At 48.2% G+C, this 25,946-nt stretch overlaps 1 protein-coding gene across 1 annotated transcript in view; it reads left to right on the forward strand.

Annotated features, from left to right (window-relative positions):
• The window catches only part of slc44a4 (solute carrier family 44 member 4), a 68,786-nt gene extending 48,306 nt beyond the window's left edge, over positions 1 to 20,480 (forward strand). The window contains exons 10-22 of the mRNA XM_078566580.1: positions 1,186 to 1,298; positions 4,738 to 4,860; positions 5,644 to 5,743; positions 6,762 to 6,854; positions 10,282 to 10,384; positions 11,570 to 11,826; positions 13,184 to 13,278; positions 13,651 to 13,754; positions 13,853 to 13,926; positions 15,255 to 15,325; positions 17,818 to 17,912; positions 19,168 to 19,252; positions 20,250 to 20,480. Coding sequence (XP_078422706.1) covers positions 1,186 to 1,298; positions 4,738 to 4,860; positions 5,644 to 5,743; positions 6,762 to 6,854; positions 10,282 to 10,384; positions 11,570 to 11,826; positions 13,184 to 13,278; positions 13,651 to 13,754; positions 13,853 to 13,926; positions 15,255 to 15,325; positions 17,818 to 17,912; positions 19,168 to 19,252; positions 20,250 to 20,365 — 1,429 coding nt within the window. The 3' untranslated portion in view covers positions 20,366 to 20,480. The remainder of the gene's footprint in view (positions 1 to 1,185; positions 1,299 to 4,737; positions 4,861 to 5,643; positions 5,744 to 6,761; positions 6,855 to 10,281; positions 10,385 to 11,569; positions 11,827 to 13,183; positions 13,279 to 13,650; positions 13,755 to 13,852; positions 13,927 to 15,254; positions 15,326 to 17,817; positions 17,913 to 19,167; positions 19,253 to 20,249) is intronic.
• The last annotated feature ends 5,466 nt before the right edge of the window (positions 20,481 to 25,946 follow it).

The raw sequence follows: 25,946 nt of genomic DNA on the forward strand, positions 1-25,946 counted from the left end.
AGTCTACCAACTCGCCATGATTACGAGGCCCAAGTGGGAATTGTTAGTGTGTTGCCATTGACATAATCGATCATAGTTTCACTGCTGCGGCCCTTTCCCAGTCCAATGCCCACGATGTCTGAACAACTTGTGTGCGCGCTTCCCCCACGAGGGGGAAGAGGAGATGGACAGCCCTAGGCTGCCCCGTTCTGACAGATGAGAAGGGGTGTTTTAATCCCAGCTACCACCCATGTGACCTCCTCTTGAGGGGGAGACTAAAACTAGGGAACACAGTTTAAAAATAAGAGGAAATTAGGAGAAATATTTTCTCTGAGGGCCGTTGGTCTGTGGAATTCTCTTTCTTTCTAATTTGTTCGAGGGATGTGGGCTTCCCTGGCTGGGCCAGCATTTATTGCCCATCCCTAATTGCCCTTGAGGAGATGGTGGTGAGCTGCCTTCTTGAACCGCTGCAGTCCACGTGGTGTAGCTCCAAGGTTTTGACCCAGTGGCAGTGAAGGAACAGCGACATATTTCCAAGTCCGGATGGTGAGTGGCTTGGAGGGGAACTTCCAGGTGGTGTTGTTCCCATGTGTCTGCTGCTCTTGTCCTTCTAAATGGTAATGGTCGTGGGTTTGGAAGGTGCTGTCGAAGGAGGCTTTGTGAGTAGGTGAGGCTGGGTCATTTAATTTATTCAAGGTGGAGTCAGATGGATTTTTGTTAGGCAAGGGAGTCAAGGGTTATGGGGGCAGACAGGAAAATGGAGTTGAGGCCACAATTGGATCAGCCATGATCTTATCAAGTGGCAGAGCAGGCTCAAAGGGCTGAATGGCCTACTTCTGCTTTTATTCCTATGTTTTGTGTTGGAAATTTTTCTCTGTTTTGGAATGAAACCGCGTTCATATAATTCTCCTGTTGCTCTGAGAGAAAACTTCAAGGACTTAGAGATGGTTAACAACTGGGGTCAAGATGACCTTGGTGTGGGTTGTGCTCTGTCACAGGGCCATTTCGGACCTGTTATTTAAACCTTCTGCCCATTTACCTTTGGCATTCAGTCAACTATCTTCCGCGATGAGATTGTGTTGGCACGTGAGGAACTTTTGCCACGATTGCTGAGAGTTGAAATGTAACCAGTGTCCTGGGAATAAGAGGGTGAAAGTTTATGAGGATTTTTCTTTCCCTTTCTTCCCCGGTGCCTCCCTCGAAAAGCGGCCTGGTGATTGCTATGATCGTGAGTCTGCTGTTCCTGCTGCTCCTGAGGTTCCTGGCGGGAATTCTAGTCTGGTTCCTGATCATTGCCCTGATTACTGTCATTGCTTATGGTGAGTATCCCTTCCACTGCGCCGTTCTCTCCATTTAATCGCTCTCGGGTCAACGTTGAGGAAATGCTGAAGGGAATCAAAAAAGTTGAATCGGAATGAAATCTGATGAAGGAGTCAAAGGCATGGTGGAGCCGGGGGAGACAGGGAAGTAGAGGCCACAATCGGATAAGCCATAATCTTATCAAATGGTGGAGCAGACTCGAGGGGTGTGCTCATAATATCTGACTGAGGAGATGATTTGTGACCTTAGGGCAATTGATAACAATAATATCTCTGTTCAAGGGGCTTTGTGTGGAGATATTACCCCTGTTGTAATATTGCCTTTATTGCAAAGAGTACAAAAGTACAGGAGTCTTGCTACAACTGTAGCAAGTACGGTTTTATTATTTAAGGGACGTACTTGCATTGGGAGCAGTCCAGAGAGGGTTCATTTGGCTGATTCCTGGGTTGAGGGGTTTGTCTTATGAGGAAAGGTCAAGCAGGTTGGGCTGATACTCATTGGAATTTAGAAGAATGAGAGGCGATCTTATTGAAACAGCTGAGATTCGGAGGAGGCTTGACAGAGTCTGTGCTGAGAGGATGTTTCCTCTCGTGGGGGTATCTAGAACTAGGGGACACAGTTTCAAAGTAAGGGGTCTCCCATGGAGATGAGGAGGACTTTCTTCTCCAAGGGTTGTCAGTCTTTGGAACAAAAACAAAAATACCTGGAAAAACTCAGCAGGTCTGGCAGCATCTGCGGAGAGGAACACAGTTAGCGTTTCGAGACCGAATGCCCCTTCAACAGAACAGTTGAAGGGTCATTCGGACTCGAAACGATAACTGTGTTCCTCTCCGCAGATGCTGCCAGACCTGCTGAGTTTTTCCAGGTATTTTTGTTTTGGATTTCCAGCATCTGCAGTTTTTTGCTTTTGTCAGTCTTTGGAATTCTCTTTCCCAGACAGCAGTGGAGGCTGGGTCATTGAATATATTCAAGGCCAAGTTAGACCCTTAATTTACAAGAGTGTCAAAGGTAATGGGGGTAGACAAGAAAGTAGAGTTGAGGCCACAATCAGATCAGACATTATCCTATTGACCGACGGAACAGGCTCGAGGGGCCGAATGGCCTACTCCTGCTCCTCTTTCTAATCACCTTGTGATCTTGAGACTTCTGCACCAATACCCTGCTTATGGTGTATACACCTCCCGGTCCCAGCTGTGTGGTGTTCCTCCTGAGAGCCATCGCTATGGCAACTTTTATGTCTTACCATCTGGTCTGCCGAATGGGTTTGATAAATAGTGTGGTGAGCCACTAGTAAATAGTGTGATGAGCCACTAGATGGCCAGCCTGGCATTATCTGTCCACTCTTCAGGCAAGTGATGCCTTGGTGCTTGGGTTCTTCTCCCTCGATCCCTTTTTGGTTCCCTGTTATGGCTGCGTGCCACGTTTTAGCTGATGTCTCGTCATCAGGAAGTCAGTTCTCATCAGTTCTCTCATGAGTGATTTACCTGTTGTGGATCAATTAGTGACTGTGCGAAAAACAACTATTCAAAGTCAGTCAACAACTTGATGCCGCTGATCAACCACGGTCTAATCGAATGGTTGAACAGGCTAGAGGGACTGAATGGCCTCCTCCTCTTCCTATGTGGTTAACTCTGAAGCCCCTCCCTCCCCCTCACTGTCTCCTAGGAGGAGAATCTGGGCCAACGCTGTGGAGATATAAGTCAGCAACATAAACCTTCTCACTTATAAATGGTCATGGAAAGTGGTGGTGAACTGGTTAAGTTTCTCAAACAACCTCTCTGCTTTAATGGTCACCCTTACTCCCCAATAGCCAGGCCAGAGGGTGGTTGGACTACCCATTAGTTGCTAGAGCAGGTCATAGAGCCATTATGATCCGTAGGAGGCCATTCGGCCCATCAAGTCCATGCCAGCTCCCTGTACAGAAATCTGGTCAGTCCCATTCCCCAACTCTATCCCAGTAGCCCTGCAAGTTTATTTTCCTCGAGTGCCTATTCTACTTCCATTTGAAGTCATTCATCGTCTACACTTCCACCACCCTCCTGGGCAGTGAGTTCCAGGTCATTACCACTCGCTGCGTAAAAAAACTCTTCCTCACATCCCCCACCCCAACATTTCTTGCTTAAAACCTTAAATTTGTATCCCCTAGCCTTTGCACCATCTGCAAATGGGAACAGTTTCTCTTTGTCCATCTTATTCAGACCTGTCATAACCTTGTACACATGTCAAATCTCCTTCGTTCTCCTTTCCTCCAAGGAGAACAGGTCCAGCTTCTCCAACCTAACCTTGTAGCTAAAATCTCTCATTCCTGGAACCGTTCTGGTAAATCTACTCTGTGCCCTCTCAAGGACCCTCTCATCCTCCCTAAAGTGTTGTGCCCTGAACTGGGTGCAATTCTCTAGTTGTGGCCTAACCAGAGCTTTGGAAAGGCCTATCTAGGTCCTGAAATAAAATGTAAAGGGACACTGTCCCTTTGAAGAGGGGAGACACAAATTTCTTTTGTGATTGTGGGAGTGAGAGGAAGCAAAAAGCAGGTTTTCAATTCGATGGTGGTGTTTGTTGGAGATTTGACCATCTATTTGGACATGGGTTACATCATCATGCCAGGTGCATATAAATGAACAGAAAAGGTTTGTGAGGCATTTAGGGAGAAAGAACAGACATTGGTTTAAATTCAATTTTATTCATTCATGGGATGAGAGTGTCACGGGCTGGGCCATCATTTATTGTCCATCCCCAATTGTCCTCGAGTAGGTGGTGTTGAGCCACCTTCTTGAACCCACGGCAGTCCATGTGGTGTAGGCACACCCACAGTGCTGTCAGGTAGGGAATTCCAGGATGTTGACCCAGTGACAGTGAAGGAACGGAGATATATTTCCAAGTCAGGATGGTGAGTGACTTGGAGGGGGACTTCCAGGTGGTGATGTTCCCATGCATCTGCTGCCCTTGTCCTTCTAGATGTTCACGGTCATGGGTTTGGAAGATGCTGTCGAAGGAGCCTTGCTGAGTAGCTGCAGTGTATCTTGTAGGTGGTACACACTGCTGCCACTGTGCATCAGTGATGGAGGGTGTGTGTGGAGGTGGCTAGTTGGAATGACAACCATAGAAATCATCCTCCCCTCTTGTTTAAATAAGAATGATGCATTTAATGGTTCCCATACTTTATATAAAAACTAAATATGGCATTAAATAAAAATAATCCTCTCCTCCTCATTCCACATCAGTAGAGATTTGCCAATTTTCAGAACCAGATGGTTTAAGAACTCTCCGTCAATTAAAATGGGCTGAAATCTGGTTGGACCCCGTTTGTGCCTGTCCTGGTCTGAATTTTCCTCTGCTCACAGTGGCCACAATCCAATATTCCCAAGAAGAGGAAAATCCCCAGTGTGAAGTACAGTGTTGTGGGAGTGTCCAATTACTTTCTGACTTTCCTTGTTCCAGGTATTTGGCACTGCTACTGGGAGTATGACGAGCTGAACAAAAATGGATCTACCATCTCGACTGTTGGCTTTACCACGGATGTCACGGTCTACAGACAAGTCAAGGAGACCTGGCTGGCTGTCTGTGAGTGTCTCTTGGAAGCTGTGAATGTGTGTCTGTAGTGTGTCAACCATAGGCACACAGGAGTCACCCTACAGTGTGAGAAATACCCGCAGCTCCTGCACTGTGGAAACGAGGTGTTGTGGGGACGGGTGCGAAGATGTCTCAGTCACAGACTCTATATCAGAACAATTCTGGAAGGGTCTCCCACGGAAATAACAGAGTCACAGAATGGCTACAGCACAGAAGGAGGCCTTTCAGCCCATTGTGTTTGTGCTAGCTCCTTGAAGGAGCAATTTACCTCATGTCATTCCCCACCTTCTCCCTTGCCCTGCACGTTCTTCCTTTTCAGATAATAATCTGATTCCTTTCTGGGTGCTTCGATAACATCTGCCTCCACCACACGCTCCGTCAGTGCATTCCAGAGCCTTACCACTCGCAGCGTGAAAATGTTTTTGCTCATGTCGCATTGCTTCATTTTTCCAATGACCTTAAATCTGTGCCCCCTGGTTCTCGATACTTCCACCAATGGGAACAATTTCTCCCCATCGACTCTGTCTAGACCTCTCATGATTTTGAACACCTCTGTCAAATCTTCTCTCAGCCTTCTCTTCTCCAAGGGAAAACAGTCCCAACTTCTCCAATCTATCTTCATAACTGCAGTTCCTCATCCTGGGAACTTTTGTCGTGAATCTTTTCTGCTCCTTCTCTCATGCCTTCACTTCCTTCCTGAAGTATGTACTGGATTGTTCAACATGATAAAGAACAGGGGTTGTGTGTCTGAAAGTGTAATCTTCCTGTTGACAGTGATCATCCTGGCTGTCCTGGAGGCTATAATCCTGCTATTACTGATCTTCCTGAGGAAGAGAATCTTGATTGCCATTGCACTCATCAAGGAAGCCAGCAAGTAGGTGTTACCTCTCGTTTGCAAATTGTGCCCACTCGATCAAATGTGCCCAGCATGACCAGCTTGCTGGCAAGACCCCTGGTACCGGGTAATGTTTGCTACTGTATATTTCCTGATGCCACCCTGTAACTGCATGTTAGATGGGTCTAGAAAACCAATGAGACGCTCATCTTGGCCCTCAACCTTCATTGATTTTCAGACTTGGTTTCCCCGCTTCCTATACCTCTGTAGTGTTGGCCAATGTTTACCTGCAAATGTTATGGCTGATCTCGTGTTATTGGAAAGGGCTCGCTTCTCTGTCTAGGAACAGGAGGAGGTCATTCAGCCCGGTGAGCCTGTCCCACCATTCAATGAGATCACAGCTGACCTGGAACAGGGCGGGAATTTCCAGCCCCGACACTGGCGGGCATCGGAGAGCCGTTAAAAATCGATGGCTCTCCAAATTTTACCGTCCCACCCACAATGATGCCTATTGCTGGTGGGACCAGAAAATCCTGCCCGAATCCTACCTTTGCTCCATATCCCTTCACACCATTGACCGATTTTCATTAACCAATCTCCAATGTAAAATTAGCAATTGATCTAATGTCAGTTGTCGTTTGTGGAAGAGAGTTCCAAATTCCCACACCCTTTGTGTGTAGAAGTGTTTCCTAATTTCGCTCCTAAAATGTCTGGCTGTAATTCTTAGACTTCCCTCAGAGGGTCTTTGGTGTTTGGGATTCTCTTCCCCAGTGAGCAGTGGAAGCTGGGTCATTGAATGTATTCAAGGCTGAGTTTGACAGATTTTTGATTGATGAGGGAGTCAATGGTTATGAGGGACAGGCAGGGAGGTGGCGTTAAGGCCAAAATCAGTTCAGCCATGATCTCTAATTGAATGGGGGAGCAGGCTTGAAGGGCCGAATGGCGTACTCCTGCTCCTAATTCGTATGTAGTTTCTTATGTACTTTGTAAATAATTTTTAGTAAACCGTGATCAATGTGGAATAATTTTCTGGTTTTCTTTTTCTCTTATCCACTAGGGCGATTGGTCACATTATGTCATCGCTTGTTTACCCCTTATTCACCTTTCTGCTTTTGGTGATTTGTGTGGCATACTGGGGAATGACTGCTCTGTATCCTTTAGCTGTTCAACCTGTCCTACAACTGCAGGCTCAGGATGAAGTTGAAGGGAACTACATTTTCCTGAATTTATATTGGAATTGGTGGGAAGAAGGCCCAAATTATCTTGTGTTATAATGTGGAGTGACCAAGATGTCTTGCATTGCCCATCCTCAACAACAACTTATCATTCTATAGTGCCTTGAATGTGATATAAAATCCTAAGACGTTTCACAGGAGCATTATAAAACACACCTTGATGACACCCAGGCATATAAGGCAATATTAGGTCGGAGGACCAAAAGCTGGGTCAGAGAGGTAGGTTTTTAAGGAACATTTTAAAGGAGGAGAGAGAGACAGAAAGGCTTAGGGAGGGAATTCCAGAGCTTGGGGCCTAGACAACTGTTGTAGACTTTGTTTTCCAGACAGGTTTCTCATGAGATGCATAATTTATTTACAGGCTGCAGCAGCAGTTACATGCTTCCATCAAGCTCCACACTAGAAGAAGAACTCCCACTCTCAGGTTCCCCGAGCCTTAGAGCTGATTCGTTCACACTGTCACTGTGATACCGTACAACACGATAAGCCTTAAAGCTACAGTCACTACATTCCTTAAAGCTACAATTACTACATTCCTCCCCCTTTAAAGTTTTTGTACAATATTGTATTTACAAGAACACATCTACCTTCATGACATTGCAAATATATACAGAGGTCATGGAATTATAAGTTCAGTTTCCCAGGTGGTTTCCTGATCCAGGTGGAATGTCGTATCTCCACGACTTTCAAATTTCTTACAGGATCCACATTACCTGGAACTGCAGCAGCATCAGGTACCTCTTTAGGCACAGGCAATTCAGTGTTATCCACTCCAACAGATACATCTGGTGTGTCTATCCTTGGTTGAACAATTTCAGCAGGGGCCACAGGTTTTACAATGGTTAAAGGTGGAACATCGGTTTGTTGGGGTTTCTCCCTTCGTCTCAAATGATCCACGTGTTCGTGGGTGATCTGACCCTCCACTTCTATGTGGTATGACAAGGGTCCAGTCACAGAAACTATTACACCAGCTAACCAACTCGATCCACCACCGAAGTTTCGTACATATACCGCTTTACCAACAGTAAATTGTCGCTCACGGCTATGCAAATTATGAGTCACTTTTTTGATTCCCTTGATTTTTTTCCATCTTTCCTTCCAAATTAGGAAACATCAGGCTTAATCTCATTCGAAGGCGTCGCTTCAGAAGTAGCTCTGAAGGTGTTGAACCTGTAGTAGCGTGAGGGAGTTATTCATCTTGTCGTTGTCGTCGTCATCTTCTGTCTATCACAAAGTTTAGTCTCGCCCTTCATTTTGACTCCTCAGTCGGTCAGATTTCTCAGGTGAAATCTCAACTTGGTTCCATTCAGGGGCTGTGCTACCCATGGCTTCATCACACACTTGCATTTTGGAAAGTTCCACCACTTTTCCTTCCGTTGCCTCTTTTGTTTCACTCAGCTGATTCTACCCAGCTATAAACAACTCCCAGGGCTTCCTCTGAGCCCCCTCTGAGTTTCTTCTGCTACGCTTCCATTCTACAGTTTAAGACATTCTTCATTTCTTCACGTTGCTGAATTCCTTGTGTCGAATGCGCATTCCTTTTGCATTTGATCTTGAAGGACAATCAATTGTTCTTTCAACTGCTAAATTTCTTGTTGCCCTTGGCAGTGTTGATCTCTCTCTGGGGTCTCTTTTTCCCCCTTGGAGGAGCTGCCTTCTCTCTGGGGTCCCTCCGCAGAGTTTCCCCCTTTCTGGGGTCTCTTATCATTTTCTGCCCATGACCATTTTCCTTGCATTTACTGCTTTAAATGTATCGCCGCTTTAAGAACAGTCACTTTTTTGTTTACTCGGGCTATCTCTGCAGCTGTTCACTTTTCTGTGCTGTTTTTGAGTTTCCCGCGCTGGTTATGTTTTGGCAGGCTCACCACCAAAACACACACTTTTTAAAAAAAAACTTTGTAAGCCTTTGTTCCTGTTCGATAAAACACAGCAGTGATTTCTTCTCCCTTTTCTGGGCAATTCTGCAGGTCTTTTGTTTTTTTACTAACTCTGCAGTTTCTTTTGATGTTGGACATCCTGCACTTCAGGAGACCCAGCGGCCTCATGGTCCGATCGGGGCCGTTTTAAGTTTAAAACTACAGCATTACTTTCTGCTCTGATTGCCCTTTTTTTTTAACTTGCAAGCTATCAACTCTGCAGCAAGTGTTTTTTTAATTTTTAACTCTGCAGTCGTTTTTTTTATATTGGGCACTGTTTTTTAAACCTTTCTTTACTTGCAGCTGTGTGCCTTCTCTAACCTACTGAGCCTGCAGGGCTGCCACCTATTTTATAATGTAAGTACAGATTCTCTTTTCCTTTTTTCTTTTTCTTTTTGCCTCTGTAAGCCCCTCTTTTTTTTTAAATGTTGGGAGTGCTCCGGGAGATTTCTCAGTAATTTGGACTGGGGCCCCTTTTATTTTAAACTTTAAATGACAGCGCTTCTGTTTATTCTGTTTGAACTCTGCAGCATACCTGGCATGTATATTTTCCCTTTCTTCTTTCTAAACAAGTTACTCTCAGTCGCTGGGTGAGGGACAATGCCGGACCCGATCTATCCTTGTCGTCACTTTGTTAAGGACTTGATTCTCCAGACAAGTTTCTCAATGAAACATTGAACTTTATTTCCAGGCTGCAGCAGCAGTTACATGCTTACATCAAGCTCCGCAGCTAGGAGAACTCCCACCCTAAGGTTCCCTGCACTTACAGCTGATTCGTTCACAGTCACATGATACTATACAACATAATAAGTCTTAAAGCTACAGTCACTACATTCCTTAAAGCTACAATTACTACAGCAACTGAAGGTGAGGCCACCAATGGTGGAGCAATTGAGATCGGGGATGTACAAGAGGCCAGAATTAGAGGAGTGCAGTTATCTCGGAGAGCTGTGGGGCTGGAGGAAATTACAGAGGTAGGGAGGGGTGAGGACATGGAGAAATTTGAAAACAAGGGCAAGAATTTTAAAATCGAGGCGCTGCTTAACCAGGAACCCGTGTAGGTCAGAGAGCACAGGGTGATAGGGGAATGGGACTTGCTGAGAGTTAAGACACGGGCAGCAGTGCTTTGAATGACCTCAAATTACAGAGGGTAGAAAATGGGAGATCAGCCAGGGAGGAGGTGGAGAGGTAGAGCTGGGTGTCGTCCGTGTACATGAGTAAACTAATGCTGTTTTATGGACAGTGTTGCCCAGGGTCAGAATGTCGGTGCTCCCTGGGCAAGCGGGGCCAGTGGAAATTTTGACCTGATTGTCGTCTCCTCAGGGGTTCTGTTCTTTTCACCACTCGTTCTGACTTGAGATTTCTGAATGTTTTATTTAACTCTTTCTGGTCTCTTCCTGTTTCTTTAACACTTGCTGCTATTTAGATATCTAGCCACATCAGGTGAGCCTCTGTATCGGGTGGTGAATTTTGGCCCTGCATCCTCCAGCTGTGATGCCATCCTTGGTAATGAAACCTGTAACCCCATGGTAAGAGCACACGTAGGACACGTGTTTGAAGTTGAAAGTTATTCAGACATTGGTAAACCAATCTGTTTTTCTCTGGGCATTTCCTGTAAAGAACGAGTGCAAGGGATGTGAATTCACAGCTTCTTCAATCAACTAAAACCTGAATCTCCATTCAAGCAATCCTGTCTCTGCAAAGTTCACTCATTTCCAGAATGCAGGACTGTCAGCCTTTGTCACATATTCCCCAATACAATTGTTAGCACTTTTTCAGGAAGAAAAAAGTAGACTGAACTGACAGATTGAGAGTTCCAAATTGAATCTTTAAGATATAAAAATGAAATGAAACCCCAAGTCTCTCTGACCCTGCACCCATTCTAACATTGTACCAGTTAGATTATATTGCCTTGCCTCAGTCATTCATCCAAAATGCATCATCTCACATTTCTCAGTATTTAAGTTAACAGTCGCTCTAATGCTTAATAATGCGGATACTGGAAATCGGCAATAAGAACAAAAGAAAACGAAAGTCTGATGAAAGGTCATTGACCTGAAACGTTGACCCTGTTTCTCTCCACAGATATTGCCAGCCGCTGCTGGGCATTTCCAGCACTTTTTGTTTTTAAGTGTCCAGACTGCCTCTGTCCCCCTCAAACTTTGACTATTCTCTTCCCTGTCAACTGCATTTTTAATCTTCCCGTCGCCCGCAAGGGGAGGTGGAGGCGTAGTGGAATTGTCACTGACTAGTATTCCAGAGACCCAGGGTAATGCTCTGGGGACCCATGTTCGAATCCCACCATGGTAGGTAGTGAATTTCGAATTCAGTAAAAATCTGGAATTAAAAGTCTGATGACGACTATGAATCCATTGCCGATTGCCATAAAAACTCATCTGGTTCACCTAATATCCTTCAGGGAAGGAAATCTGCTGTCCTTACCTGGTCTGGCCTACATGTGACTCCAGACCCACAGCAATGTGCCTGACTCTTAAATGCCCTATAAACAAGGGCATTTCGGGATGGGCAATAAATGCCGGCCTAGCCAGAGACGCCCACGCCCCGCGAGTGAATAAAAGAAAAACCATTGACGTTCTGCCCTGTAAAACCTGAAGCCCAGGGCATTAAACTATATCAGGAAGAGCAGTGATCTTAATCTGGGTCACTGAGATGATCGTGATGAAGAATGACCGTCTTTTCCTTCTCTTCCACAGGCTTTCAACGCCTCCAAATACAACTGCGAAGAGGCGAAATGTGTCTTCTATAAATACAATGACGAGGGCCTCTTACAGCAGAACCTCTTCAACCTGCAGATCTACAACATTATTGGCTTCCTATGGTGCATAAACTTTGTCATTGCCCTGGGCCAGTGCACTCTGGCAGGAGCCTTCGCCTCCTATTACTGGGCCTTCAAGAAACCAGCAGATATTCCCCGTTTCCCAGTGTCCAGTGCCTTAATTCGCAGCCTCAGGTGAGCTCCCCCTCACTAAGATGTACTCCCTTTAGCGTCTGATGGGGCTTGGGTACCGATTATCCCTCAGTCCCGTTTTTAACTGGTCCTGACCCAGAATCGGGCGGAGGTTTGTCAGGTGGAGTACAATGCTGGGTGATGTGAGGTTGTCCACTTTGGCAGGAAGAATAGAAAAGCAGAGTATTATTGAAATGCGGAGAGACTGCAGAATGCTGCAGTAATGAGGGACCTGGGTGTCCTTGTGCATGAATCACAAAGTCAGCAAGCAGGTACAGCAAGTAATTAGGAAGGCAAGTGGAAATTTATCGCAAGGGGGCTGGAGTATAAAAGGAGAGAAGTCTTGTCACAACTGTACAGGGGCATTGCTGAGACCACACCGGGAGTACTGTGCACAGTTTTGTCCTATGTAATGCATTGGAAGCAGTTCAGAGAAGGTTCACTAGACTGAATCCTGGATTGAGGCATATGTCTTATGAGGAAAGGTCGAGTGGGTTGGGCCTATACTCGTTGGAGTTTAGAAGAATGAGAGGTGATCTATTGAAACAGACCAGATTCCGAGGGTAGATGCTGAGAGGATGTTTCCCCTGGTGGGGGAATCTGGGGGCATAGCTTAAGAATAAGGGCTCTTCCACTGAAGACGGGGATGAAGAGGAATTTCTTCCCCTAGAGGGTTGTTAGTGTTTGGAATTCTCCTCCCCAGAGACCAGTGGAGGCTGGGCCATTGAATATATTCAAGGCTGAGTTAGACAGGTTTTTGACTGACAAGGTCAAGGATTATGGGGGGGAACAGGAAGACAAGTGGAGTTAAGGCCACAGTCAGATCGGCCCATGATCTTATTGAACTGTGGAGCAGTCTCGAGGGCCCGAATGGCACTATTGGGTCACCTGTAGAGATTAGAGGCCTTGTTAATTGAGGCTAAAGGGAGCCTGATCTAACCTTGCCTGACACCCATACCCAATATAGAGCAGGAAGCACAGGACAGTGAGCAGGAATCACCAATGCTACTTGTTTCACTTTATTTCGCAGCCAGAAACACAGTAGAACCGTTCAGCACATTCCAGGGATTGACCTGGGCGCTCTCGGTCTGTAAGGTTTGGTGCAACATGAAGGTCCGATATATCTCACTGGGTGATCGAGCAAGCCAGGATGGTGGGGGCGGGGGGAGGGGGGGGGTGGGGGGCTGCTGCTGACGGAGGGAGGGGGGTGGCGGGTGGGGAGGGTGCCAGACCGGGGTTGGGTGGGGGGATGATGGGTGGGATTGCAGTTGAAAAGGTTGTTACAGGACGATGGTACCTCCACGCTTGCTGTGAGTCAACATATAGGTGGGTTTGATGATATCTGCTTGTTTGACCCTAGGTATCACACTGGCTCACTGGCCTTCGGAGCGCTGATCCTAACCATCATTCAGTTTATAAGAATTATTCTGGAATACTTGGACAACAAGCTGAAAAGTAAGAGCCTCGAATTCAAAACCCTTCTTTTTTGCCCCTGTCCTGATGTGTCTCGAGTGGGGGAAGAGAATGTGTTTAAGAATCTGCACCACTGATGATTGGAGACTGTGTATCAGTGCAACTGGAACTGGTCTAGTTAGAAATTGATGTGACTTATCTTTACCTCACTGAACGTTTATCAGTGAAACAAGATTTGTTGTAGGTGTAATTATGATAAATTGAGGTCTCTTCCAGGCTGGTGGAACTAGTCCCTGAGCAGGAAATGGCAAGGTCTCGTATGTCATTAGTGAGAATCAGTGGTTTATAATCACTTTACAACTGGGCTGGTTAGAGTGAATTTCATTGCGCTTTCTCTCTCTCTCTCCCTCATAGATTACCATAACCCTTGCACCAAATTCCTGATGTGTTGTCTCAAATGTTGCTTCTGGTGCCTGGAGAAATTCATCAAGTTTCTAAATCGCAACGCCTACATTATGGTGAGTGAGGAGCTGAGTGGCTGACGGCAGACATAAATAACCTCACCTCCCGTGTGGTTCCTGAGTGATTCATAACCTTTCTTTCTGTCCAATTATAGATTGCTATTTATGGTAAAAACTTCTGTACATCAGCCAAGAATGCATTCATGCTCTTGATGAGGAATGTGGTCAGGTAAGTGAAGACTGATAATACCTGACTCCCTGTCATAATGTAATATTCTGAGCTCCATTGCAGCCAGAGGTGAGAATGGCAGGCGGGCTGTCGGGGGGAGCACAGGCGGGCGGGCTGTCGCCCCTGCCTCCTAATGATCCACTACAATGTCGGGGTCTCCCATATTGTATATATACGGATTCATGGGGCTCTTGTTGGTCCAATGAAGGGTTTGGATGGAGTAGGTTAGTTTTCCAGTGGCCGGGGTGGGGCAGGTGAGGGGGCGGTGGTAAGCTAGCAAGATGTAGTTTGGCTGGTGGTGAGAAAGGCCCTCCCCATCAGTTCCTTCCTGAGTCTCACCCCCTCCACACGTTGCCCTCAAGGGTGCTGTGGCCGCACACCTCCCTCTGGAATATTCCCCTGCAAAGCAGGTCTGGAGAGAGCGCAGTGGCTTTTGTCGTGGTTCATCCCGAGCAGCTCTGTGACACAGGACTCTGCTGTGTGGGCTGTTCCTCGGGATGCACACCGAGACAACCATTAACTGCAGCTGGGGGAGACCATCCACTCGGTGAAAGATGCTCTTTGGTCTTCCAGTGAAAAGTGTTGTCCATGACCGAGTGTTGCAGACTGGCACATTCCAAGGTCCAGGACTATGTGCTGAGGGACGCACTAAAGCTTGGGGCAGCCACCGCAAAGGCGCAATGGGGAAGGGTCGCTGTCTAAGGCCCTTCCTCCATAATGCACTGTGGAGCTGAAAACTGTGGAAAAACCTGTCGGGCTGTACACACCAGAGAATGTTTGACAGGAAATGTAAATGTACGTTAAATGTAACCAGTAATTGTAGGTGTATTGAGGCACCTCATCAACTATGTTGGTAGAAACAGATCGCTATTGTACTAGAGATAAAAGCAAAAAACTGCGGATGCTGGAAATCCAAAACACAAACAGAAACAGAAATGCCTGGAAAAACTCAGCAGGTCTGGCAGCATCGGCGAAGGAGAGCACAGTTGACGTTTCGAGTCCTCATGACCCTTCAACAGAATCGTAATGGTTCTGTTGAACGTGCTGCCTGAAAGGGCGGTGGAAGTGACTTTCAAGAAGGAAACTGGATAATAAATACCTGAAACATGCTCGATTCTCCCTCCTATACCAGCGTCACCCCCCACTCCCTCTCTCTCCTATCCTTCCCATTCCTCAGACCCTGGGGGGAGGTGGCCACTGGGTTCCGAGACCCTGGGAGGTGGGGAGTGCCCATGACTAGCTGGGGGTGTTTGTGGAGCAATGATGCCCTGATGTGCCATATGAACGGGTACCAGTTGTAGGCTAAACTCTTGGTTTGATTCCCTCAGGGTGGTGGTCCTGGATAAAGTCACGGACCTGCTGCTGTTTTTCGGGAAGCTCCTCGTTGTCGGTGGAGTGGGTAAGTCGACTGACAGAGAACCTACTGTCCATTGCATTAAAGCAAAAATGTTGTCCTAGAGTATGATACACGCATTAGATTTTGAGACTTAAAGTTAGTATTGTTAATGAAGGCAGCAAGACGGGAGGTAGAGGGGTTTTTGTAGGATGCTGAATGGAGTTTACAGGGAGCAGATACGTTATTTCCCCTGGTAGGCGAGTTTGAGAGAAGTGGACATAAAATCAGAGTTCCACACTTCTACCACCCTTTGTGTGAAGAAGCCTTTCAGTCAATCATTTTAAATCTGAGTTTGATTTTTTTTTTTTGCTAGACAAGAATTTTAAGGAATATGGAGCCGTCAGGTGCATGATAACGTTAGCGGGGACACGAAGGGATTAATGGGAGTTGGGATATGGTCATGGGGCTGGGGGGAGTGTGTGAGGCAGACGCTCGCTGTAACACCCTCAGAGGGAGTGCTGCCTGCAATATGGACACTCTCCATCTGGTGGCGCTGCCGCCTCACCACCCGGGCTGCCTCCCCACTTCAGATGATGCATCTGACGACAGACTATGCTAAATATGGACTTTAGTATAAAGACTGAACCGCTAACGTCGCAATTCTGGTTGGGCAGGCTGGCAAAAAAAAAAACCCTGCATCACATTGTCAGCGATAACAATGGGGAAGGATGAAATTCTGGATGATGGGACCGGATTAATATTTTCAGTGAAACCCGAGGGTCCTCTCCAGGACGCCAGCCTGGGCAAAATGTATGGGGACCCTCAGCTGCCCAAACATCAGGCTCGTCCTCCTCGGTTCGGCCCAAAGAGGTGTGGAGCGCTACGTTCGGCCCCGGCTTCGTTGTGGGAGTTGCCAGAAAGCTGCCAGATTCTGGACATGAGTCCGCCTTTGGGATCCACTCAAAGTTTTCTGGTCAGTATTTAACCCCACTTTGCGTTCAGCTTCCACAAGGCAGTGGAGCTGTTCGCCCTTAGCTGGGAGTTTGGTTCATGAGCGCCAGGGCAGGTCCACACGCCAGTAGCTGTGGTCACTGAATGTCTGGGGAACAGGGTATTTATTGGCTACGATAAGGCCTCGATGGTTATGTGTCCAGAAGCTTGTTTCAATAGTTAAGCCCCAATAAGCAAACTCAGTAAGAAATGGACAATAAATGTTTGTTTTTATTGAGAGAGAGAGAGAGAGAGAGAGGTGTGAATCTTCACTCAATTAAGGAGGTGTCAGCTGTGGTTCAGTTCATAGCACCCTCGCCTTTGAATCAGAGGGTTGTAGGTTCATGTCCCACTCCTGGAAAACCAAGAACTGTGATTGTACTCGAAAGAGTTGCAATCTGTGACTGTTGGTAACTCGAAAGAGTTCCCGGAAACCAAGAACTGTGATTGTACTCGAAAGAGTTGCAATCTGTGACTGTTGATAACTCGAAAGAGTTTCACTCAATTAAAAATCGGACAAAAACGCGGTAAAAGGCGGAACAACACCTTTTTTATATAGATAAAAGCAAAAAACTGCGGATGATGGAAATCCAAAACAAAAATGAAAATACCTGGAAAAACTCAGCAGGTCTGGCAGCATCTGCGGAGAGGAGCACAGTTAACGTTTCGAGTCCGTATGACTCTTTAACAGAATCTTTTTATATAGAGTGTGTTTAACATAAAGGCGCTTCCCGGGAGTGTTATAAAGAAACATTCGACAGCAAGTCGCAGAAGGAGATATTAGGACAAGTGGTGAAAAGCTTGGACAAAGAGGAAGGTTTTAAGGTGCGTCTTAAAAGAGGACATTGAGGTGTAGAGAGGGAATTCCGGAGCTTGGAGCTCAGGCACGGCGAAGGATTGTAATCGAGAATGGGAAGAGGCTAGAATTAGAGGGGTGCAGATAGCTCAGAGGGTTGCTGGGGCTGGAGGAGAATACAGAGATAGGGAGAGGGGGCAAGGCGAGGCCATGAAGGGATTTGAAAATGGAGGGGAGGGGGACGGGGTGAGAATTTTAAATTCAGGACATTGCTTGGCTAGGAGCCAGTGTCGGTCAGCGAGCGTGGGGGAGGTTGATAGGGGGAAGCGGAACTTGTGGCGAGTAAGGGCGGCAGGGGGTTTCAGTGACCTGGAGTTGACGGAGAGGCTGAACGGCCGCCTCCGCTTTGTTCCCTGTGTGGAAGAGGGATTTTGCCCGGATTTGCCGGAGGGTTGGGATTTGGGAGTGGGAGATGGGGCAGGGGGTAGTGTTGACTGCTGTGGGTGGGGGAATGAAAGCTGAGGAATTCTATTGGAGGATGCGCCAATAGTTGTCGGAATTTCTAGCGAGGGAGGAATGGTGAAGGATTAGGGTGGGATACTGCCAGGGTTGTTAATGGTTGTAGCTGGAGGACACTGAGAATTGCCTCTGACTAATCCTCGCCTTGTACACAGGATAGCCCCTTAAGCCTCTGTTCAAACCGCATTGGCTTTTCACTTTGAAACTCGAATCCACTGTTTCCCTGTTTTTTCCCCCCTTTTTTTCCCAGGTGTCCTGGCATTTTTCTTCTTCACTGGGCGGATAAAAATTCCCGACCCGACATTCCAAGGTCCCGTCCTGAACTACTACTGGCTGCCTATATTGGTATGAGACAATAGTTTAAACCCGTCTTATTTAATGAAGCAGGGACAGAGGCAGCGGTTTGAACTGAGCTGGGGAGGGTCCTGGGCAGAATCGGAGGGGATTGAGGAAAGTGATATCATGGGAGGGAGGGATTGGGAAGGGGCTGGGAATCGGGAATTGAGCGGAGGGTGGGAGGGGTGGGGGGGGGCAGGTGGTATCCACGGAGAATCTGGAAAATCACATTTTTATTCAGTGGTGAACCATGTTGGGGCTGTTGGTCGGAATGATCGAATCGGTCTTTGCCCCATTGAAGCCACTGGCTGCCGGATGAATCAGACACCCTTTCCCCTCCCCTCCCGGTCACCCTGGCTGGAAAATGTGTGCGGAATAATCCCCACGCCCCACCGGAGCCAGGATGGAGCTCTGCTGTGATGCCCCCTGTAGTTCAATAGTCAGCTCTCCGCTCAAAAACACTACGGGGTTGGGGTTTGGGTTGGGGGGGTGGGGTGGTGGGGTGGGGTGGTGGGGTTGGGGGTGGGGTGGGGTGGTGGGGTTGGGGGTGGGGGGGTGGTGGGGTTGGGGGTGGGGGGGTGGTGGGGTTGGGGGTGGGGGGGTGGTGGGGTTGGGGGTGTTGGGGTTAGGGTTGGGGGTGGGGTTAGGGTTGGGGGTGGGGGGGTGTGGGGGGGTTGGGGGTGGGGGGGTGGTGGGGTTGGGGGTGGGGTGGTGGTGGGGTTGGGGGTGGGGGTGGGGGGTGTTGGGGTTAGGGTTGGGGGTGGGGTTAGGGTTGGGGGTGGGGGGGTGTGGGGGGGTTGGGGTTGGGGGGTGTGGGGGGGTTGGGGTTGGGGGGTGTGGGGGGGTTGGGGTTGGGGGGTGTGGGGGGGTTGGGGTTGGGGGGTGGGGTTGGGGGGTGGGGTGGTGGGGTTGGGGGTGGGGGGGTGGTGGGGTTGGGGGTGGGGTGGTGGTGGGGTTGGGGGTGGGGGTGGGGGGGGTGTTGGGGTTAGGGTTGGGGGTGGGGTTAGGGTTGGGGGTGGGGGGGTGTGGGGGGGTTGAGGTTGGGGGGTGTGGGGGGGTGGGGGTGGGGGGGTGTGGGGGGGTTGGGGTTGGGGGGTGTGGGGGGGTTGGGGTTGGGGGGTGGGGGGTGGGGTTGGGGGGTGGGGGGTGGGGTTGGGGGGGGGTTGCTATTTCGTCCTGTGGGCCGACCGCTGCCGGCATCGGGAAGGGTGGAGAGTTTAAGATGATTTAACGCAAGTTTCATTTGTGTCCATGTCCCTCACAGACTCTGGTGGTTGGTTCCTATATGATCGCCCACGGTTTCTTCAGTGTTTACAACATGTGTGTCGACACCCTGTTCCTCTGCTTCTGTAAGTAGCCTGGAGTTTCTGGTCCCGCTCTCCTGTCTCCTAGAGTTTGGGGCCGCTCCGAGTGGGATTATCTCTACACCCTTCACTCCAATCGGTTTACAGTGGAATGGGTAAAGGATGGGACTCAGGCCCTTCGGTTATGGGAGAGGTGGGGGTGGTGGTGTGGGGTGGGGGCATCTTGCACATTGATGTGGCCCTGGCTGCAGCTTTCCTGTGCTTTGAGGGAGAGGGGGGCACCGGGAAGAATAGAAACTTCCCAATCCTGAGGGGAAAGTGGCAGCGTTAACATTCTGGGCATTATCACTTTTACTGTTTTTGGGGAGCTTGCTGTGTGCAAATTGGCTGTCACATTGCAACTCAGAATCACAGAATTGTGACAGCACAGGAGCCGGCCATTCAGCCCATTGTGTTTGCGCTGGCTCTCCGAACGAGCAATTCACTTTGCGCCATTCTCCCACCTTCTCCCCATAACCCTGCAAATTATTCCCTTTTTCAGTTAACAGCCTGACCCCCTTTCCAATGCCTCGATGAAACCTGCCTCCACCACACATTCTCAGGCAGTGCATTCCAGACGTTAACCCCTTGCCGCATGATATAAAGTTTCTCTTCTTGTGTGATTTTTGTTTCTTTTGCCAATTGCTTTAAGCCTGCGCCCCGTGGTTCTCGATCCTTCCACCAAAGGGAACAGTTTCTCCCCATCTACTCTGGTCCGGAACCCTCATGATTTTTGAAAACCTCCTTTTTTTTTGAAATCTTCTCTCAGCCTTCTCTCCTCCAAGGAAAACAGTCCCAACTTCTCCAATCTGTCTCCATAGCTGAAGTTGCTGGTCCCTGGAAGCATTCTCGTGAACCTTTTCTGCGCTCTCCCCTGATCACACTTTGAAAATCCCATCATCGGGGCATCGGTTTGGGACGCCCTGTGGTCACAAAAGGCGCTATAGAAATGCAAAGTCATTCTTTCAGCTCTCTACGTCTCTCTCTCTCTCTTTCCCCACAGTGGAGGATCTGGAGAGGAACGATGGGTCCCAGCAGAAGCCCTATTACATGCCCGTGTCCCTGATGAAGATCCTCAACAAGAAAAACAAGCCTGACAAATCCAAGGAGAAGAAATAACCCCTCACCCGCTTGCGATATGCGATGTTGTTGTAAGATTGCTGAAGGCCAATTTGTTGCCTTGTGCCAGGGAAAGAGAGCAGACTTTGTGGGGCTGGGTGGAGGAGGGAGGGGGAGGGGGGTGCGGTCTGAAAGACAAGGACACAGGGACAGTAGAATCCCTTTTCTGTGACCACTCCCCCCACCCCCACCGCCCACCCCTGGCTCGGTGCTGAGTCATGGCCAGCTCCTGGAATTGAAGAATATGTTAGTGCTACCGGATACAGTGATAGGGATACAGGGCTCGATATATTCCCATACTCTCACCCTAATAAAAGGGATTGTGCCTTCTCTTTCGGGATTTCCCCAATTTGACAATTGCCTTTTTCTTGTTCCCTTCCCCATTCCGATAAAAAGGATTCTACTGGGGTGCGAGGCACCTTTTAACCGTGTCCAGGAATGGGTCAGTGATTCCCCCCAGGGCCCATCAGCTGCTTAACGTGTTACTTTAATTTTATTTAATGCTGGTTAGTCCAGCAATAGCCCCTGACACACAGTCTCTCTCTCTCTCTCCCCAGCCTTAATCTGAGGTGAATGTGAATTATTGCACTATTTACTTCCAGTGCCTATTGAAGGAATGATGTAAATGTTGTATTCTTTCTCTTTTTAAATTATTGCTGTGATTAGATTCACTCTTTTTAAATATGTAATCTTCTGATTATGATTCACTTTTCCCACTTGCGCTTCCCTTTGGAGAAAGTGAATGCGGTATAAAAGCAGTTGGACACCTCTGAATATTGAGCAGGTTCCAGCAACTCGAACAAGATCATTGCGTTAGAGAAACCTGCGAAACTGGAGACCCAGAGACAGGCAGCAACATGAAACCTCACTTCCTCCTCTCTCACTATCCTTCTCTCCACCTTCTCTTGCCTCCTCACTTCTTCCCTTCTCTCCCCTCTTCCTTCCATCCCCTCCACTCTCCTCCTCCATCCCCCTCCTCTCCTCCACCTCCCACGCTCCTCCTCCACCCCTTCCACTCACCTTTCCTCCATCCTTCTCTCTCCCTCTCGCCCCCTCCTACTCCCTCCCCTCTTTCTCACCTCCTTCCCCCTCTCCTCCTCCCTCTGCTCCTCCACCATCCTCTCCCTCCTCTCTCTTTCTCCTCCTCTCCCCCCCTCTCTCCTCCTCCTCCTCCCTTCTCCTCTTATCTCCCTCGGTCTCTTCTCCCTCCCTCCTGCCTTCCCCTGGATCGAGAGTAGTTTGGGGGAGGGGTGGTGGTGGTGGAGGAGTATGGATTTACCCCCTACCCTTCAGACGGTTGCACTGAATTGAGCTGAGTTGGGAGGTTTGGGACTGGCAGAGGAATGGGGAGCTGGAGATAGGGAGTGTGTGAGGATGATGTGGAGCTTTGCATGTTGACAACGATGTCCGCCACATAAGAGCTGTGCTGCATCATGTGATGACTGACTCCATGTTGCATGTTTCAAATGGGATCAACATGGGTGTTGGGGTGGTGGAGGGAGGGAGAGGTTTGGCCCTTTAACAATTTGACTGCAGCAGGAGGACACTGCTATCTCTGTTCCTCTGGGAATTGGTCAGATTCAGCAGCTCAGTTAGACCTGGAACCACAGCTTCTCCACTTGGTCTCTTAACTCTCTGACTGCTGGGGTGCGGAGGGCGTGTGAGGTGGCCCTGGGCTGTCCCTCCTGTGTAACCTTCTGCCTTGTAAAGGACAGAACAAAGTCTGTTGATGTATTTTAGGACAAAATAAATCCACAGAAACTGTCAAGGGTGGTGTTAAGTTCAATAGAGAACTCGACTCACTGACAGCATCAGATATCTCATCTGAGAAAATGTATTTTTTTAATATATACCGCAATAAGTGATATCCCTTCTGATGAACTGCTTTTCTGTATTGCACTTTGAGGTTTTTATTTTACAGAGGATGTGCTGTGGGGTGGGAAGGGGGGGTGGTGGTGATAGTGGATCACTTGGTGGGGGTGGGTGGTATTTCACTCCCTGCTGCAGTTCACTGCACTTTGTTAAATAGAACTTTGTAATAGCTTGTGCCAGTGGCTCACAACCTGTTCAGACATGTGCGGCCTAACTGGCTTCACTGCGCAGCAGCACCTGTTCACTGTCGCTGAGCTGTGTGTGATGCTGGGGCTCTGCCTTGCTGAGGTGGAAATTAAGGAACCATGACTTTCCCTTTGTCCCCCCCCCCACCCCGAAATTCCATCCTGAAGGACATCATGCAGAGTTTCCGCTGGTTTCTGCAAACTTATCCAACTCTCAGGAACTTTTACTTCCCTCTTTCCCCCCAACCACCCCCACCACCCCCCACCCTTTCTTCTCCCCTCTCTGATGCTGATGAACACGGGGCTAGTGAATGCAAGTGTCAGCATTAATGTTGGTTACCCTGACTGTCTGTGATTTTAGCGCTGGGTTTAAACCTATTTTAAAAACAAGAACTCTGGTTAATTCCTGATTGAAATAACGAAACAGGGTTGTCCTGGAAATGTGCCCCCCTGCTTTCCCGCCACTATCACTAGCTATAACTATTTTTATTCCGTTTCTGAATAAGAACGGAAGAGTTGGACAGGATGTTTTTGAAAGTTTGACCGTGCTCCCTGTGAAGTGTTGGGGTTCACCTGCATCAGAGTTGCCTGTCTCCATGAGTGGGGGAAATTAAATTTTTATTTTTAAAATTCTCCCATGGGATGTGGGCCTCACTGGTGGATCATTTGGTGGGGGTGGGTGGTACAACACTCCCTGCTGCTGTTCACTGCACTTTGTTAAATAGCACTTTGTAATAGCTTGTGCCAGTTGCTCACAAGCTGTTCGGGCATGTGCGGAGTAACTGGCCAGCACTTATTGCCCACCCCTGATTGCTCCTGAGCCATACATTTGATTGGGGTGAATGACCCATTATCCCTCCCTGAGCCCCCTCCTTGTTTGGAAAAGGAAGATTATTGCTGCCTGTATGTCTCTCTTTGATGGGAATACTGGCTGCAAGTTGAGTGACTTCCATTTGAGTGAAAATCCCAATTTGGGAGTGGGATTGGGAAGGTTTGTGGAGGGGTGGGGGTGGTGTGATTGGTTAAGGTTTTCCCCAGGAGAGTAGTGTCGATAGCCTCTCCTGTTCCGATAAAAAGAGTTTGGAAGAGTTTCTTTTGTTGGAGTCCTCATGATCAATCCAATTTCTCTCTCTCTCTTTCTCTCTCCCGATGCCTTCAGCTTCCTGAATCAAACTGCATTGCGCTTTGAGGTTCTTGGGACAGCCGGTGGCCAACGGGAAGGAATGTTTTCCCTCATGGCCGGGGTGGGGGGAGGCAGGGAGGGGAGAAGGGCGGGCGGAAGGGAAACGACATGTTGGTGCTCTGGTTTCCAACTGTGGCTGAATGTTGAGAGGAGGCTGATGATAGTGGTGGCGCCTCACGTCCGCTGGAAATGCTTCCGGGGAACAGAACCCCTGGGCTGGCTTCACACTGGGCACAGGCAGCAAGCTGTGGCCCTTTTCACCTGAATTGTCCTCGACATGTGCCTTAGAGGTGATTGGTGGAGGTTGGGGGGGGGGTGGGGGGTGTCTCCTCTCGTTACCTCACTGAGCGAGGTGACCCCAGCGTAGGCCAGATGAATGTTAGTGCCTTTTCCAGAGCTCAGGCTAGAATGTACAGCAAGGTCTATTCATTATTATTACTTTCAATGTAGTTTAAACCGTGCGTTATGCAATACCGCTGCTTGTGCTCAGCTGAGAACCATTTGCCCTTAGGCAAAATAATTTGGATGACAAACTTGAGTCTGGTCTGCCTGAACTCGTACAAAAATACCTTTCCAGATTTACCACCATGTCATCGTGTAGACTGAGGGGCTCCTCACGAACAAACTGACAAGAGTGTAAGAATGGGAGAGGGACAGAGAGGCAGACCTGTCGCTAAGCGAATCGCTGATTTTTATTTTTATGGAGTGTTTGCTTTTTGGGATCTGTTTCTGAATGAAGCGAATTTGGTACAAAGCTGAACATTTTCATCGGCGTTAGCATTGGGCAAGACCCCATGTGTGTTTAAAAAAAAAAATACATGTATGATTTCTTTGTTGATTTGCAAGGCGCAGCCATGGCAACAGCCTTTTAAAGACATCTTCATAACTGAGGGAGGGTTTTGATTTTGCTGCCCTTGTGATAAACAGCGACCTGCAGCTAGTCACTGCTCAGGTCGCCTCCTGGGATGCTGTAACTCAATGGTTCAATCTGAATAGCACCTTTCTGAAGAAAAGAAATCAAACATGTGTTAGCAGGGTTGGAGAGTTGTAATATCCAGACTGTGCATCCTCTCTCTACCAGTTATACAAATATCATTGCCCCAAACCTAGAATATGGATTTTTTTAGTCTGATTTTTATCAGTGCTGTATTCCATGTTGGTAAGTTTATTGATTTATCACTCTGTCCAACCGTTTACCAGCTGAAACTCTCCATTAATAAAGGTTCTTGAGCCGCCAATGTTCCTGTGTGTCTCCTGGTGAATGTGTGTTCACCGAATGTTGCCTCACCCTCCCCGGTCAGTCTGCAGTACAATCATGTTCTGATAACCACATTCGACCCTTCGTAAACCTGAGCTCACTCACAACTCTGCTGCCCGTGTCCTAACTCGCACTGAGTCCCATTCCCTGGTCGATCAGCCCCCGACCCTATCCCCCCACCCCCCCCCCCCCCCGCCATGCTCGCTGACCCACATTAACTCTCGGTCAAGCGACATCCCGATTTTAAATTTGTTTTCAGATCCCTCTATGGCCTCGTTCCTCCCTATCTCTGTAACCTCCTCCAGTTCCACAACCCTCTGAGATATCTGCACTCCTCTAATTCTGGCCTCTGTGCATCCCCAATTTTTAATCGCTCCACCGTAGGCAGCCTGGGCCCCAAGCTCTGGAATTCCCTCCCCAAGGCCTCTGAATCCCACTTTCCTCCTTTAAGACGCTCCTTAAATCCTGCCTCTCTGTCCAAGCTTTTTGGTCCTCCAGCCTGATATCACCTACGTGGCTCTGTGTCAAATTTTGCTGACGGTCTTACAAAGCACCTTGATAGGCGCTGTATAAATGCAAGCTGCTGTTGTTGTTGTTGGATGCTGGAAGGAGATTTCGAGCAGATTTTTCCCCCCGAATTTTCCTTCTCCCAGCCAAGTTACATGACGGAAGGTTCCTTATGATTGGAGGCGATAATCTCCCCTCCCCCAAATTTTCATTCCCCATCCCATTCCCTCCACCCCCACACTGACTCTCTCACACTGCCACTTTGGCTGTGGGACTATTCAGTAGCAGTCAGTCTGCTTTGACGTGTATCTCACACTGTAAGGCGGAGCAGTGTAAACCCTTCCTCACTGCCAATTTCTACACCACTTCACCCCAGACATCCTGAAGGGCGAAATCCGCACACAAGGTATAGTTTGGAACTGGTGGTTTGAGAAACTGACTGTTTCATCGAATGAACATACACACGTTAAGGGATTAAAATGTATTTACGTTTTATTGACGTCTTTACACCAGGTGCTTTTTCACCAAATGTAGAAATCAACTGGTCCAGCAACCACATTCGCCCTTTAACATAAA

Source organism: Cetorhinus maximus, chromosome 21, assembly GCF_964194155.1.
Source record: "Cetorhinus maximus chromosome 21, sCetMax3.hap1.1, whole genome shotgun sequence".
In the NCBI taxonomy this organism is placed as follows: domain Eukaryota; kingdom Metazoa; phylum Chordata; class Chondrichthyes; order Lamniformes; family Cetorhinidae; genus Cetorhinus; species Cetorhinus maximus.